Source organism: Fibroporia radiculosa (genome assembly GCF_000313525.1).
Source record: "Fibroporia radiculosa TFFH 294 genomic supercontigs, scaffold2537, whole genome shotgun sequence".
Taxonomy (NCBI): domain Eukaryota; kingdom Fungi; phylum Basidiomycota; class Agaricomycetes; order Polyporales; family Fibroporiaceae; genus Fibroporia; species Fibroporia radiculosa.
The window spans coordinates 90,127-105,840 of NW_012133354.1; the positions used below are offsets into that span (position 1 = coordinate 90,127).

A 15,714-nucleotide genomic window follows, 5' to 3' on the forward strand; every position below is an offset into this window, starting at 1 on the left:
ACTACTGGATCTACCATTGCAATTGTTCCTTGTACCGTTCACAGGACGACTTGTGCCAGGCTCGATATCCGTCTTGTGCATCTCATGCGTTAAATTCCAGAAAGTAAAAGCTTTCTCTGAGAGATTTCTGTGATCTATGTCTTCCAACCCGTTCATCCCCCTGGCGACAATTCAGCTGCCCTCGCCTGCTCGTCTACTTCCGTCTTCATGGTGTCCGGACAAAGACTTGCTAGTGGTTATCACCCAACTTGGCGGGAAGGACAGGCTCAGCCTGTGGAAAATGCAAGGGTCTAAGAAATGGGAAGTAGGATTTGACTCTGACATTACTACTGCTACGGATGAAATAGTCGGCATCGCCTGGAGTCCAGATGGTACGAAGGCTTTTTATTCCATGAATTCCGCGGCTCTGAAATCGCGTAGGCCAGTCTATCGCCGCCGCTCACAACCCTCCTAGAATAACAATACATTCGATACAGGATGGCCACGAAGAGCGGTCTCTACCTGTTTCCCGCACTTTCATGTCCGGTCAGAAAGGGGCCGCGCCCCTTGTTGATGTCTGGTGGGCCGCCCAGGTAAAGAAACCTGTGAATAGTATCATTCCGGACATATTCAGAAGAGGAGACAATATTGTAATCACATTCCGTAGACATCCACCTTATTTCATTGACAAAGATGACCAAGACAGGTTCAGCCCACTCAATGCTCAAGAGCCTCCCTCTCCTAGATTCTCTGCATGATGAGTCTGCGCCGCTGACGTAGGTAGTATCATTGTGAAGTCGCGCTACGGAAGCCTGACATCGATGGCAGCGCCGCCGATCTCTTTGCCTTCCAAGGAAAGCAAACCCGCCCGGCGATCTCATCTCTACCGCCACTGATATCGTCGTGGCCAACACTACCCAGCGACCTACTGTCTGCATCCATTCAACCGCCTAAGTTAGGTGGTAATCGAATGCGGCCAGGAGAAGATTTGGACGAAGCAGACGACGCAAACGTTGACAGTCTTCTGATAACTTCTGATAACTCTGGGTATATCTACTGTTACCTTGACGGCACTTACTCCCTTGGAGCAATTCGGGTGGGAGGTGGTTCATTCATGACGTCGTTTTACAAAGACAGGGAGCTACTCTTCGCGCATTCTCGGTACTTCCGACCTCCTAATGCCCCGTTGACAAGCCTCCGGGCGTTTGAAATCCATCTGCCCTATCTCCAGCGACATACAGTGCGAGATGTTGCAAGGGTGTCTTCGTCCGTCCGCGAGTTGGTATGGTATCTCATGCGCGTGATCAGGGACATGCGTGCCTCTTGGTTCGCCTCTGAAACTCACAGCGGGGCTCGCGAACTTGGTCCGAGGTGGGTTCAGGAATTCGAGGCAAGACAGAAGGATGAATTTGGCCGTAAGTTATCGTCCTATATCCATGAGACAGATCACGAATCATCATAGTAAAACTGCAGAAGAGGAGCCTAATGCCATACTTGATATGACAGTCCTGCTCACTACAGGCCGGTCTTCCGAGGCACTTGGCGACTATCTAGGCAGTGGAGTTCAAGTTAGCGAAAGGGTAGGTCTGGCGCATTCATACGGTGCCTTGTATTGAGGATCTGTCAATAGGGCATACAAAAGTGGGAGACGACAATGGTCGACGCGTTAACGAAATTACGTGACCTATCGGAGAAGAATATTGCTTCTGCCTGCCAGCGCCTGCACATTCTACTAGAGGAAGTCTTTGGATGGTCGCTGCTGTAAGCCCTCCATATGTTTTGAAATCGACGCATGTGGTGACATGCATTGTATTTAGGCCTCAGTATCACGCATGCGCAATCGACCCACCCGAAGTTGAAGCATGCATGCAGATGGCTGGCCGCGCGATTGTGCTCGCTGGATGGCTGGCCGCTACGTCGCGGGAAGAGCTGGGTCGTTTCAAGGAGTTCATTTCTTGGCTCAAATATGGTGAGCATTATCGATCATGTGTTTTTCACGGCACTAAGTGAGGTTCAGAGGTAGTGTGCGCCAGCACCCCGCTTGACGCTCAACGGCCACCCCCTAAGCACGACATCCTCGAGGTCAATGACTACCTAGCCTCGGGGTTGGTAGTAAGCCCGATCGACAAGTGGTTTACGGGTCCGATTCCCAAATTTTCCGTCCAGGACCTTGGTGTTCCAGCCACGCGGCAGGATTTAAATGCTGCGATGGAGCGCGCCCGCGACGCTCTGAAAGATCCGCAACGAGTAGCATGGTTGTCTGTAAGTCCGACCGCTACGCGTATACTTGGATTGATCAACGATCGACCGGTTCGTTCCCGACAGAATATCAAACATAGGGACCTAACGCATTTAGACCGAAATTTGGATGCGTTGATCCAGGAGCTGGCTGCACGCTGCCAGCGGATTTTTGTTGAAGCTGCTGGCGCTGCTACGCGCTCGTCACAGGTGCTGTCGGCAGGGAGTCTTATGCAGCTGCAAGACACGACGTTGCTGCATGCTGTGGCGTCAAAGCCTTCTCCTCTCATCCGAGAGCGGACCAAGGCGGACGACGGGCAGGTACGCGAGCGGCAGATTATGTGATATGGCACACTCAGCACTTGCTGTAGCCCGGGTTTTTCTTGCAGCACTTGCTGATCCAGACGCCGCAAGAAGAGGATCGCTCCCGTCGTGAGTCATCAGCGCAGGCTTTGGGCGGCTAGCAGGAATATGAATGCACCCCACAGTTTGCATAGCACGGATGCATCATGGCCCTCAGACGGGGACGAAATCGCTGGAGATTAGTGTTGCCGTGATGGAATGCAGCCTGGCAGACGAGGAAGGGGGCGGGGGGACGATACCGTTCAGGCTGCTTGATGCGCAGTTTTTCGACGACGCGGTTTTGATGGTTGTCTACCGTACCGAAGAAGAAGGTATGTGGAGACAAGTGAGATTTGGGGACTGGGAGCTCAACATGGATTAGGAGGTGCTTCTATCGCGAGTGTCGGCTACGCTGATTTGATGTACACGCGCGTTGAATTGGAGAAGTACGTAAGCGATTTTGCTAGGGAATCCCTGATGGCAGAAGTGATGGGGCAGCTGAGGGATGGGCGGGTATGTATGTGCGCTGGTCGATTCTGGCAGCTGGCTAACCGTCTCACGATCTGGTGCTAGCTGTCGGCGGTGCCTGCGCGGGTCATTCGGACACGGCCGTTGGCTGGGTGCAGAGAAGGGGGGGTGTCCCTGGCGGTGAACGGCCGGGTCGGCCGGAGGGTAGCGTGTGTGTTGGATGGGGCGGGGGTGGGGCTGGAGCTGCTGGATATAGAAGGGGAGGAGGAGGAGGAGGAGGAGGAGGAGGAAATGACCACTGCAGAGGGGTGATGCCCGCGGGAGCAGTAACCACAGGGATCCACCTGGGCACGCGTGTGGGGCATGGGCATGTAGAGTCGAGTATCATAGAAAAAGGCCAAGGCGGGGGAGGTCACATGTCACACGCCCGCTGTGCTGGACCCGGCTTTCGGTTTGGAGAGTCGGGACGCCGGACCTGGGGTCGAAAATGTGGATTAGGCTTGGTGATGGATGCGAAATAAGAGGAAAGATATGGGAGAGAGCGTGACCCGGCGGAAAATAGGAACGAGTCGCTGCCGCCCTCCTCCAGGCTCCTCGTGCCTCCGGCCCAGTTCCTTTTTCCATGCCATTTATTCTCCCCCTCCGATCCCCCCACCGCCCACTCTGATGCCCCCCAGTCCGTCGACGTCGCCCCCTCCCAAGACCGGCTCCGACGACTCTCCCAGCCGCATGTCGGAGGCCGCTCTCAGGAAAAAGAAAAATGCAGACGCACAGGCCGCCTTTCGGGCTCGCCGCGCCAACTACATCGCTACCCTCGAAGAAACAGGTTCGGCCTGCTCGGTCTTGTCGAGTCAGGGCCCATATTCACGGATCTTTCTTGACCTCTAGTCACCAACCTCGAAGCCGTCGTCATCGAGCTCCAGGACTCATGTCGGAAGGCAAAGCACGAAATCCAGGAGCTGCGCCAGGAGAATGCCCGTCTCAAGCAGGAGCTCAGGCAGCGCGATCGCACCCTCAAGCGCGTCTGGCAGGGCAGGTCCGTCGCCAGCCTCAGCCCCCAGTCCGACGATTTCTCCTCCGCGCCCCCATACCATCCCCACCCGTCCCCCAGCCTCGTCGCCGCGTCCATGGCAGGCTACACAGACAACCCCATGCGCTACGCTCCCCCACCTCCACCCGACCAGTCCATGGCCATGGCCACGTCCTTCCACCACTCTGCTGCCGGCACCGACTACATCCAACGCTCCCCCGCCTTGACCTTTGCGAGCTCCGTCGACACCGACACGTCCCCAGACCTCCGCTCGCAGCAGATGGATCCCCACAGGATGCCCCGATACGACCAGTACGCGTATCATATGGACCCCGCTCCCCGTGACACTCCTTGGATGCGCACAGACCCACAGAACGGCCCATCTCCTGGCGACGTCCTCGACAGCGGCAGCTCGTCCCACTCCCCAAACTACATCGAATCTCCTACTCTAACATCCTCCGAACTAGGCTATCCATCTCAGTTTCCCCTCGACGAGCAAAAGGTCTCTATCGCCGCGCTCAACAACTCTTATATGTTTTCCTCTAGTCGCTCCATATCCCCTGCCGTATCAACCCCCACCTCGACCTCATCCACCTCTCTCGCCCCCGTTCCATTCCCATTCACCTTCCCAGAAGGCACCGTAGCCCAAGACCGTCCCGAGTTTGGTTATCGCAGACACGGCCAAGCTCCCCAGCTCACATTGCACGGAGGCACCGCCGACATCTCAGTCGCCGCCTCAAGTCGAGACGTCGCCCGCTACCGTCCAAACATCCTCACAGATCCTCCTATCGCGCAGGCTTTATCCCGTGTAGATAACGGATCGGGCGGTCGCAATAGCGATGATAGCGAGGCGGCATCTTACACTTATTCCAGGTCACGCCAGCGCAGCGAGACTGGCTCAACACGCGCATCACGTTCTCCTTCGCCAGCGCCCCCGCCGTTGTGTGGCACCCTGGCAGTCATTAAAGCGCAAGCGTTTGGTGCCCTTCGACGGACCAGGACACGCAGTAGGAAGACCTCGGAGGGCGCCGCAAAGGCGGCTGTGCAGGCCTTGGAGGCCAGAGGCATCGGGATGGGGATCACGATAGGGGCGGGTTCGAAGCGGCCTCGGTTGCTCGTCGATGATGGGGACATGCAGGCATGATGAATACATACTAGATTCCAGCACACTCTGTACTAACAGCATGCGCTCTTTGGTCTTGGGACTTATGTAGATATACCATGCTTAGCACTCTTACTTATTGGCTATCGTGCTTCATTTACACTTCATGTAGGATACCAATTGTCTGTAATATACCGTTTCACTGATCCGCTTAGCAATGCGATGCATTTTATGACGCGCAAACGTTAGTTATAGCCCAAAGTGAACGTGCGGAAATGCCCTAGCGTGCAGTGACGATACATGACGCCGGTCACATCATGAATGGTCCTCCTCGCGCCGCAACACCAGGTAAATGAAAGCGGAAAATTGGACACGATATCAAGGTTCAAAACACGACGTTCACACCGATAACATGAACACGATACATTCTGATCGGGTCGTCAAATACATACACAGAAGCAGTCCTCGAGCGCTCCGTTCGCCGGCGTGACTGGAGCTTGTCCTTTCTTTGGAAATCGGCGGGTGGTACATACTGCCAAGCGAGCCCACAACGCATGGAAGAGCGCATTGAATCTCCCCTCGATACGCGGGTGAGGCAGAGTGTGACGAGAGGCAGCCTGATTGGGGGGGGAGGGGGGGGGAGCCCACACTTGGCAAATGTTCTGGACTGGCGCAAACCAATGCGAGCGCATCGCAGCTGATAAATCGTACCCCTGCGGCCTGAGACCCACAAATGCGTACGACTGGGGTGCACGGTCTGGTGCCGAGGACCGAGGGCGCGCTAATGCACCAGCCGTGCGCGCGATGGACCCTGCCGCATCAGCGCGCAGCCCCGGATCAGCCCACAATGGCAGAACAACGTGTGTGCAGCAATTTTGTACGGCCGCGCAAACCCCGCCCAAATACAAGGGCCGTGTTTAATCTAGGCAGGTCGATCATCGTGATTGTCCGCGGAACTCTGCGGGACGCTCCGTGTTGTGCACCTTGGGCACCGCCGGGTCCCAGGTGCCCCTGATCTCGCTAGAAGCAGTCAGCCTCGGTGCGCTGAAAGGCTGTAAGACGACACACTTCTTGTACTTCTGCGCCCAAACGAGAACCCCGGGCGCGACAAACGTCACAAAGGCCAGGGTGACTGCGATCAAGCACGTAGCGGTAAATGACAGTGAAGCCGCGGACAGGATAGAAGATGCGGACAGGACCGAGGTCAGAAGGACTTGTCCGGCTCTCGAGTCGCCCTGGAACAATAAGGATCAGTGTTAGTGTTCGTGAATCCAATAGGGTGACGCGGAAACCTGTAGGCGGCGGCGCAATATGGGGAAAAGCGCGAAGAGCTGAATCGAGAGCAGCATGAGAGCGAACACGGATATGTCATCAGGGAGCCGCGAAGCAAGGACGACCGCTGCTGATATGGCTGCGTTCATCGACAGGACCGAGGTTAGCCTGGCCACATCGAACCATACATTTGATATTAGTCCAAGCTGCGTGGGACATGGCGCAACTACTCGCCTCTCTCGATGGTAAGTCTCAGGGCGAAGGGCAGTGTAATCCGCCAGCAGTGCGTTCAAAATAAAGAGAGACGCGGATAACGCCCAGATAGAATCAGACGAGGTAGCAGCCGTTAACGTCTTCAAGACGGGGGACAGCGACATCAAGGCGAGGAACACCAGGATCGAGGATTTGATCGTTTTGGCTCCTGGATGCATAGTGTGAACACGAGGACCGAACGGAAATAGAGCAGCCTCCATACGTTGGGTACTGGTTGATGTCTTGTTATCAGAACAGTAGTCTAGGAGTTCCCACATCGCGTAGACCGCAATAAATCCGCATATCGACAACCATACGAGAACACGGGGGTCCAACAGCTGCTCGTTCAGGCGGACAAAGACAGCCAGGAACGTGAAAATAGTAGATAGGTGCTGATTGATGGCACAAGACGAAAATACCAGGCTCATATAAGTGTATGGTCTGAAGTTGGCTACATTGTGATAGCAAAAGGTCAACAAGGAAGATGTCAGGATGTATGCACGCTCACGATTTCTAGTGAGAGAGGACAGGAACGAGCTGGGAACGTAGTTATCAGGATAGACTTTCTTTTTCCAGAGGACTCTCTCCCAGTCGTCGTCCATCGCAGTCGATGCATCTTCTGGTACCGGGCATGGCATCTACTGACTGCTTCGTAGCGAGTTGCAGCTTGAGTGAGATACACTATAATTCTGAAGAGCGCGTATGGTGACCGTGACAATCGAACTGCCACACCTCGGTAGCGACCTGGCGGAATAATCAAACAGCTGCCGTTGCAGGCGGCTGCCGGCCACCTTCATACCGGGCTATTCAAAGTCATCCAGACCATCGCAGGGCTCGAAGGCGCATCTTTCAACTCTACTAAGGGCACGCTCACGGACAGCGGTATCTTACTCATTCGGCCGCTATGGCGCTTAGTGTCAGAACGAGCTGCAATTCATTTTGGATTCATCTCAACCCAAATCTGGCCGAAGGGCAACCTCGAGCACAGATAACGAGTGCATCGTGGTCCAACGGTAGCACGGGTGCAGAGTGGATACGGCCGGAAAGCAACATACATGCTACCGGGTGGCCAGCGACGAGTCCGCGACATTGCAAAAATGCGGAAATGAGCGTTTGAAGCTGCTGCTAGCGCCGTCGAGACCGGAAGGTCAAGTCGGAAGAAGGAATACAGCACGACTTCATTCACAGCGATCGCCATGCGTCATGCATCATGCACCATGACTTTGGCGATGCTGTCGGCATACCGCTTTAGCAACTAGTGAGTGAAGGCGTGTAACCTAGCGGTCTCGTACACAGGCCAGGGTCGCCTTCATGGTACAACGTGTGGGGTCGTGATGACGGGAGGCGACAACGAGCACGGAAAACATTCAAATCTGATTCCATGTCGGTGTATGACAGCACAGATGTGCTTCGCTAATCATTCAGTCCCACTGAACGTACAGAACGTTGAGCAAAAAGGCATTCCACGTTGCGATATGAACGCGATGGACTCACCACGAGTTGTTCTTCTTGTCTCGGCTCCGGGGCCCTGGGGGCTGTTTTCGACGCCTCCAGTTGTGCGGCCAACTTCCCTCGGTTGGGATTAGATCCCTGTGTTCCGCGTTTCTGCTCCTAAGAAGCATCATTCCGTTAGGGTGGGCAGATACCCAATTGTTTGAAAACATACAGCCTCTCTTCGTCGTTCAGCTGCCTCCGCAGCTGCGCTGCGAGGGTTAGGACGCCCTTGACTCGCTCGGGAGGCAGCGTTGGGAGCTTCCTGACTATCACCAAGGACAGTATGCCCTCCCGTGTGCGTATTAAGCTTCGAGCAAAATGAACCCATAGATAGACCGATGAGTCGCCCGGAAATGAATATTAATGAATGCTAGTAGCTGAGCGCCTTCGAGTCCAATAAGAGATGATCAAGAAAATGATTCAAGTATCAGACGACCTCGCCCAGATAAATGCTGGTTGCGGTCCGCGAAATAGAGCCTGGAGCCCGTCGGCTTAGTATCGCACGCGCGACCACATCCACCATGCACAATTGAGGGGTGCGGACAAGCGCTCAGGTGCTCACGTCCGTGTACCCTCTGTCCAAATTCGGAGCCATCGTCAATACAGAAATAATATTTGGATGCCACAGCGCCAGCAAAGAGGTTGGAACCAAGAACACAATTGATAAATACCCGAATATGTTACGAAAAACGAAAGATATGCTGTGTACAGGGTCCGTCACGGTTCTGGTGCGTTAGGGACACCTGCGTATTGATCCCGCCGATTCTCCTCTCCACCCCGGGACCAAAACCCACGCACGCGATTGCTCAGCTCCAGCCGGATGTCTTCAGGCTGCGTCTGCGGAACCCACGCCTTTCAAGTCGAGTGGTCAGCGCCAGATGGCGAAATCGAATACACAATCAGTCCCTACCTCCCACCATCTGCGGCTTGCACCCCAGGAGATGTTGGTATCAAGTCCGGCCTTGATCATTCGGCCCTTGATACCTGCACCAAGAAGCAGGCCAAAGACAGTTAGCAAGAAGAGTGTGACTACAAGCTGATCTCGGGGAGAATCTCGTTCTGCGTGCGGCACACGAAGGTCAGTGTGGAAGGAAGAGCCACACCACCAAGAAGAAGTGACTCACGGAAACAGCGTGCTTCGACATCACCTTCTTTCCCTGTTGCTGTATCTGGATTTGCAACCCCCAAGGAAGCTCCAGCACATATAGGTAGATTCTGGTTTAAACACCACTGTTTGGTACATGAGAGACACGGCTGGTCGGGGTTATCTGGGATTTCCATATGAAGGATCGTATAGTTCGACCCAAAACAGATGCCTGGACTATCGTTCAGTATTCGGATGTCTCAGAGGCCAGATGACACATACATTTGCAGAAGTCGGTGGCTTCCCATTTGTGCCCTAAGATGGCGTTGGCACACAACTACGCTTCTTGAGGTTACCTGACTCCTGTTGATCACGGAAAAGAGAAATGCTTACCGAGAAAGACAGGAGGAGCAAGACATACAGCTGGTGGTGGGCGGTCATGAAGTTGCGGCAACGACCACGTAAGACGCGCGAGCAGTCTGATCGACGCGACGCGTCTTTCACTCTCGTCTCCTTGAGCTTGTCCCATCTCTTTTGCTCGCCGCGCTCCGCGACAATTGACCAACTACTACACTAGCAGCGACCATCCGCCATGTCTACCGAATTTGAGGACGTCCTCACAAATCAGCCTGTTGTCATTGACAATGTTCGTCTGGAGGGAACACTTTGTCTGAACGTGCTCAGACTGACTTTTGGGTACGCTGTAGGGTTCGGGCACCATCAAAGCTGGGTTTGCGGGGCAAGACCATCCGAAATGCTTCTTCCCGTCTTTGTGCGTCTTCACGGTTAGGGCCTCCCTCACCGCTTATGCGCATTCGCTGATCGCCCCGTGGTTCACCGTAGTGTCGGCCGGCCAAAGCATATACGCGTCATGGCAGGCGCATTGGAAGGGGATGTGTTCATCGGCCGGAAAGCGCAAGAATTTCGCGGTTTGCTCAAGATCAAATATCCTATGGAGCACGGCATTGTGACTGACTGGGATGATATGGAGCGGATATGGAGCTGGGTTTACGCTGAGGAGCTCGGAACGTTGAGCGAAGAAGTGCGTCGCTTTTATGCTATTATTATCCGAATCTCATCTGCTTCAGCATCCTGTATTATTGACTGAAGCTCCTCTCAATCCTCGGCATAACCGAGACGTTGCGGCCCAAATCTTTTTCGACACATTTAATGTGCCTGCGCTATTTATTTCTGTTCAGGCTGTACTATCGCTGTGAGTGCAAGCTATTGATATGTTTGTGCGTGGCATTGAACAAGCTGAAACACTATAGATACTCGTCCGGACGAACCACAGGTATCGTCCTGGACTCCGGAGATGGTGTAACACATGCTGTTCCTGTATTTGAAGGATTCTCCATGCCTCATGCCATTCGCCGTGTAGATGTTGCAGGGAGGTATGCATGATCTATCTTGAGCCCTGTGGACTGCCGCTGATGTGCAGGAGCTAGAGATGTGACAGACCACCTGCAACTACTGCTTCGAAAATCAGGTCACCACCTCCACACTACTGCAGAGCGAGAAGTTGTAAGAACTATAAAGGAGAAATGTTGTTATGTTGCGCTTAATCCCGCAAAGGAAGAGAAGGATTCGCTCGGAAGGGGTGAAGAGTTCCGCTTACCTGATGGGAATACAGTACAGGTACGATCGATAGGCATCATGTCCTTCAACAAACAGCTGAGAGTCTCCGTAGCTCGCTTCTGAGCGATTTCGTGCACCAGAGATCCTCTTTAACCCAGAGCTCATTGGCCAAGAATATGCTGGTGTACACCAAGTGGTTGTGGACGCCATCAACCGGGTTGACTTGGATTTGCGCAAGAGCTTGTTCTCGAACATCGTTCTTAGTGGTGGCAGCACGCTGTGCCGAGGTACGCCCACAAACACATGACATCGCTTCTGCTGCTGGATGCCTGTCCAGGTTTTGGCGATCGCTTGCTGAATGAAGTGAAGAAGCTAGCTTTGAAAGATGTAAAGATCAAGATCTATGCACCCCCGGAACGGAAGTACTCTACCTGGATTGGAGGATCGATTCTGGCGGGCCTCAATACCTTCAAGAAGGTATGTTCACGATGCAGTTCCTCAGAGGTTTACCATTCAAATACCCCATTTTTAGATGTGGGTGTCGGCCGAAGAGTACCAAGAGGATCCGGATATCATTCACAGAAAATTGGGCTTTTAGAGTCATCTTGGTTGTCATATCTACTTAGCTTTCTTCACCGCACTCTATTCGTAGACAGTATTCTAGCAAGACGTCGCATATGATACCCCTCATATAGTATTTGGGCATAATGACACCAGGTGCTTAACTTATCTGCTCGTCAGGGATTTAGATCGTCTAATTGCAACTGCACGGCTCCGAAGCCAACAAACCGACACAACAGCTAGGTATCAGCTAGTGTAGGGGAGTATGAGGAACCATGGAATCCACATGCGCATAATATTCATGAGCAAGTATGAGTGACAGGCATACGCGATAGGATACAGTCATGGACAGCTTTTGCGAAAGGTAGGTGAATAAGCAATGCAAAAGACGACAAAAGCCGGAATGATATACAGCGCGCCCAACCCCTACTTGCCCTTCTTGGGAGGCTCGTTGGCCTTGGACTTTTTCGTGCCGCGGAGCTATAGGCAGAATGGGTCAGACGTTGATACAGGTAATACGGCGAATACATACCTTCTTCGCGCGGTTCTTCCGCTCCTTCCGTAGCTTACGATTCGTCTTTGTTGGCGCTTTGGTAAGGCCCGCCTGCAGAGAATTACTCGCGTCAGAACATGCAACGAATTTACATGAAACCACGTACCCGAATCAATCGGTACTTGGGCTCAAACTTTCTCTGCGACGCCTCATCATCGTAGATCAGCGCAAAGCCCGTGCTCCGTCCACCACCAAAGTGTGTCCGGAAGCCGAAGGTGATCACACGTTCCTTTTCGGCTTTGTAGATTTTGGCGAGCTGCTCAGAGAGCTCGGCCTTGGAGACATTCGCGCGCGATGGGTGGAGGACGTCCACGACGAACTGGCGCCGAGCGAGAAGACGGTTGGTGATGAACTTGCGTGTCCGGATGGTGATGGGTGCTGCTGAATCGGCCTAAAGGACGGTCAGCTATGCATTCGTCCACCCGAGCGCGTATCCAGTCAACACAACAACCATCCACCGTCTTCCTCTTGAAATTTCGCGACCAGGTTACTCGCAGAGCTCTGGGGCGATCAAAAGATTCAATGAGACGGTGACTCACCATGGTTAGTATCCCCCGCCTTGCAGAATTGCGTTACCTTGGGCGTCGGCTGGGGCGTTGAGGACCTCTCTTGCGAAGCGAGTGGGATGGAGCCAAACATGTACCAACATCTCGGTGGCTGATCGACCCAGCGCCTATGCCGTCTAAGCGCAGTCTGAGTCCAGACGACTCAAGACTTCAGTGCTGCAGCATATTTATTCTAGTCCAAGTCTCTTGCTTGCATACCTTTCGCGCTATGAGTAGAACCAATTTTGCTTCGTCGTTTGCGCCTTACGTGAGTGGTCCGATGCTCCCACAATGCCCTCCTTCATCGGTACGCAGACACCTCCCCCCGACGATCCGTCGTATGCCGCCTCAAGTTCCAAGACCACCCCTCGCCCTTGGTTCCCGAGACCACCATCGCTGCAGCCCACTTCATATCAATCAGGGGCTATTCCTACTTTCAATACCTCACAGGCAGGTGGACAGGGTGCCGTAGACGAGGCTGAGGCCGAGGCCGGCGCAAACATGTGGGAGACGCGGTATGGTCTGCGAGTGGACATGTTGGCCGCATCTGCGTACTTGTTGGGGCCAATATCTGGTGCGTTCCTCGCCGGTGCACTACATATAGATCCGACCCATATTGACTCGCGTATAAAGCTTTAGTGCTGCTCATTACAGAAACCCACAACGACTTCGTGCGTTTTCATGGTCAGTGACCTGCTTTTCGAAACATGGCTAATAAGCTCAACTTATGGGATGGATAGCATACCAGTCGGCATTGCTATCTACACCGCTAGTCTTACTACGCATATTGGCTGCGCTTTCACGATTCCCATCCCTCTTGTGCACGTTGCTTACTCTCTTCATCGTCCCGTGTCTACTTTACATGGCGTGAGTGATTCCTTGTTACCCCAAATTCTATCTAATGCTATTTCCCAGATGGCGAGCATATATCGATGCAACCCGTAACGGTCTGGTGCGATTCCAGCTACCATGGGTTGGTCCAATAGCAGACCAGTGGGTATCTGAAGAGTAACATGTTTTTCATCATTGCTGTGATCGCCGACTGGCCTCAGTAATTGTGCTATCTCATACCCTTACTGCCAGCGAATGCAATATTGCTTATGCGTCTACTTACTTTCTTCAGCATAATGTCGTGGAGTTGGACAAATGACAGGCGTATCTACGACCTGAAGATCATCCCCTTACACATTATCCCTTCGTTACTAAGATCGGAAATAGATTGTTAGTCATGCATGCAACTCGAAGGCAATGAAAGTCCGATACACAACGATGCAGGAAACTACCGATACACATCAGGGACCAGCCCATTTGGATACAATGGTCATGTAGAAATCAAATCGTTACAAAATCGTCGAAGAAAAAAAAAGACCCTGCAAATGCGGTCACAGTAAACATAGACCAGCAATCTGAATCCCAGCGGTGCAAGCGGTTTGAGTAGCTTGTATACCAAGTGCTTGCAAAAGAGGGAGTAAGTCATTGATAAGGGCATCCGTGAGGTTTTCGACGATATCCAAAGTGTCGTCAATGATGCATTTGATGTCGTAAATAACTGGCGACAAATCTTTAGTCGGGGACAGCCAAAAAGAAAGTATGAGACAGCCTACTCGGCGCGAGTAAGGGACCAATGCCAGGAATGCTATCGACAACATCCACCGTATCGTTCAGAGTATACTTGACAGAATTGACGATATCTTTTATTAATGTCTCTAGCTCGACCTGCCGGTCGTAGTCGGCCAATCCCTTGTCGGTAGCAAGTGCGGCGAGAACGTTCTGAACGTTAAGGAGGTTGGCTTGGAAACCCGACAATGCAGTAGCGTATTGCTGGCTATAACCAGGAGCAGTTCGATCAGACGACGCGAGGTTGTCTGCAAAAATAGTTAAACGCCATTACAACGATGAATGACGAGCATCATTGACTTACTGATGACCTGCGCATTCTGATTAAGCTGGGTATAGGAAGAGGACAACAAGTTCATATTGTCCAGAATGCTGGTGCCGACATCGCGTTCGTGCACGAGAGGAACATCATCTCTAGGACCATGATTAATAGCGCTGTGCCAAGAAAGTCCAGAAACTGTAGAGTTGCCAACAGAGTGAGACCTAGCTTCCTGAGACCGCAGAGCAACGCCTGACGTCTGAACAGTATCGGCGAAGACTCTTCTGAAGGGCATGGGAACGGGCAAAGGGGATGCAAGACTGGCTCTTGGCATAAGCGAGACACCCAGAAAGGCTACCAGAGCAAAGACCTGAATCGCAGTGAAGATTGCGCGATAGAGTGAAGGCATTTTGAGGATATCCCAAAGGCAGCAGATGTCTCGAATGGGTAATTGGCGACTAGCGCGTCGGGAGACAAGACAAGACTGAACCAGCGGACGGGGGGCAGGAGTCGAGGCAACGTTGAAGGCAAGACGCAACACACGAATGTTGAACATTCGGACGCCTCTTATACCGCAAACGCGACAGAACCTTGTTTGATGGCTCGAGGCAATTCCAGCAACCCCATTGGCTCTCCATCGCAACGCGATCACGTGCACGCGACAACTCTGGGGCGCAAATTGGCTGTTTTAAGATCTTTAATCCTCAATCCCGATGCAGAGTCGATTAAACGCGTAGGCGAGCACAACATTACGCAGCCAGTAGAACTACCAAGTACGTGAGCATCCTTCTGCTAAAAGTCAGATAGGCATATGGTAGAAGCGAGAGCCATAATAGAAGTTGTACAGGCCGACGCAGGGTATCTAAACGATAGTCATTGAAGAGAATGTGGGTGGAGGTTAAGTGAGTCTAAGATTGTTCAGATGGAACATAGTCCTAACGGGAAAGCTTTTCGATTCTCGCATGTCCGGAAGGGCAACAATGCCTAAAGCTGGTGGCACGATTGGCCATCAGCAGAGAGCTTATAACCTTGGGCACAGGTATAAACTGCAGCGACGTGTGAGTTATTTAAATCATGATAGGCCCGAAAAGCAAATCTCACTTTCGCAACGTCCTTGGTTACAGCCAACATTCCACCCTCCTTCGATTGCCGTACAGTCCTGACCTGCACCAGTCGATGCACAACCACCACAAGAGGTGAGCTCTGCGGTAGTATCGAGGCACTCGTAGTCACCACTGGGACCCATCAAGCCATTGGAAGGGCAAGCTTCCATATTGTTTGGGCAGAGCGGAGCAGCGCGGGACTTGAGATGGCGCTTCCAGTGGCTGCTACCGCCACCC

General features: G+C 53.0%; 8 protein-coding genes across 8 annotated transcripts; 4 read left to right on the forward strand and 4 right to left on the reverse strand.

Moving 5' to 3' along the window:
• Positions 1 to 136: 136 nt before the first annotated feature.
• FIBRA_04046 (uncharacterized protein) lies at positions 137 to 3,339 on the forward strand (the record flags this gene model as incomplete). Its single annotated transcript, XM_012325866.1, has 13 exons — positions 137 to 371; positions 421 to 629; positions 682 to 755; positions 808 to 1,394; positions 1,453 to 1,559; positions 1,610 to 1,740; positions 1,797 to 1,948; positions 1,997 to 2,289; positions 2,362 to 2,538; positions 2,589 to 2,649; positions 2,706 to 2,891; positions 2,942 to 3,072; positions 3,133 to 3,339. The coding sequence occupies 13 exons, from the start codon at positions 137 to 139 to the stop codon at positions 3,337 to 3,339; spliced, it is 2,550 nt and encodes an 849-aa protein (XP_012181256.1).
• A 354-nt stretch (positions 3,340 to 3,693) lies between these two features.
• Positions 3,694 to 5,201, forward strand: FIBRA_04047 (uncharacterized protein; the record flags this gene model as incomplete). Its single annotated transcript, XM_012325867.1, has 2 exons — positions 3,694 to 3,853; positions 3,916 to 5,201. 2 exons carry the CDS (start codon positions 3,694 to 3,696, stop codon positions 5,199 to 5,201), a joined length of 1,446 nt encoding a protein of 481 aa, XP_012181257.1.
• An 893-nt stretch (positions 5,202 to 6,094) lies between these two features.
• FIBRA_04048 (uncharacterized protein) lies at positions 6,095 to 7,285 on the reverse strand (the record flags this gene model as incomplete). Its single annotated transcript, XM_012325868.1, has 4 exons — positions 6,095 to 6,179; positions 6,228 to 6,394; positions 6,452 to 7,134; positions 7,192 to 7,285. 4 exons carry the CDS (start codon positions 7,283 to 7,285, stop codon positions 6,095 to 6,097), a joined length of 1,029 nt encoding a protein of 342 aa, XP_012181258.1.
• Positions 7,286 to 8,894: 1,609 nt separating this feature from the next.
• On the reverse strand, positions 8,895 to 9,458 carry FIBRA_04049 (uncharacterized protein; the record flags this gene model as incomplete). The annotated part of the gene is made up of 3 exons (XM_012325869.1): positions 8,895 to 9,029; positions 9,088 to 9,236; positions 9,302 to 9,458. The coding sequence occupies 3 exons, from the start codon at positions 9,456 to 9,458 to the stop codon at positions 8,895 to 8,897; spliced, it is 441 nt and encodes a 146-aa protein (XP_012181259.1).
• A 395-nt stretch (positions 9,459 to 9,853) lies between these two features.
• Positions 9,854 to 11,437, forward strand: FIBRA_04050 (uncharacterized protein; the record flags this gene model as incomplete). Its single annotated transcript, XM_012325870.1, has 9 exons — positions 9,854 to 9,907; positions 9,969 to 10,033; positions 10,105 to 10,303; positions 10,350 to 10,474; positions 10,533 to 10,655; positions 10,710 to 10,899; positions 10,952 to 11,126; positions 11,177 to 11,316; positions 11,372 to 11,437. 9 exons carry the CDS (start codon positions 9,854 to 9,856, stop codon positions 11,435 to 11,437), a joined length of 1,137 nt encoding a protein of 378 aa, XP_012181260.1.
• A 389-nt stretch (positions 11,438 to 11,826) lies between these two features.
• Positions 11,827 to 12,592, reverse strand: FIBRA_04051 (uncharacterized protein; the record flags this gene model as incomplete). Its single annotated transcript, XM_012325871.1, has 4 exons — positions 11,827 to 11,880; positions 11,933 to 12,004; positions 12,060 to 12,344; positions 12,530 to 12,592. 4 exons carry the CDS (start codon positions 12,590 to 12,592, stop codon positions 11,827 to 11,829), a joined length of 474 nt encoding a protein of 157 aa, XP_012181261.1.
• Positions 12,593 to 12,789: 197 nt separating this feature from the next.
• On the forward strand, positions 12,790 to 13,510 carry FIBRA_04052 (uncharacterized protein; the record flags this gene model as incomplete). The annotated part of the gene is made up of 4 exons (XM_012325872.1): positions 12,790 to 13,072; positions 13,138 to 13,182; positions 13,239 to 13,365; positions 13,414 to 13,510. 4 exons carry the CDS (start codon positions 12,790 to 12,792, stop codon positions 13,508 to 13,510), a joined length of 552 nt encoding a protein of 183 aa, XP_012181262.1.
• A 370-nt stretch (positions 13,511 to 13,880) lies between these two features.
• FIBRA_04053 (uncharacterized protein) lies at positions 13,881 to 14,783 on the reverse strand (the record flags this gene model as incomplete). The annotated part of the gene is made up of 3 exons (XM_012325873.1): positions 13,881 to 14,047; positions 14,103 to 14,363; positions 14,420 to 14,783. 3 exons carry the CDS (start codon positions 14,781 to 14,783, stop codon positions 13,881 to 13,883), a joined length of 792 nt encoding a protein of 263 aa, XP_012181263.1.
• Positions 14,784 to 15,714: the final 931 nt, after the last annotated feature.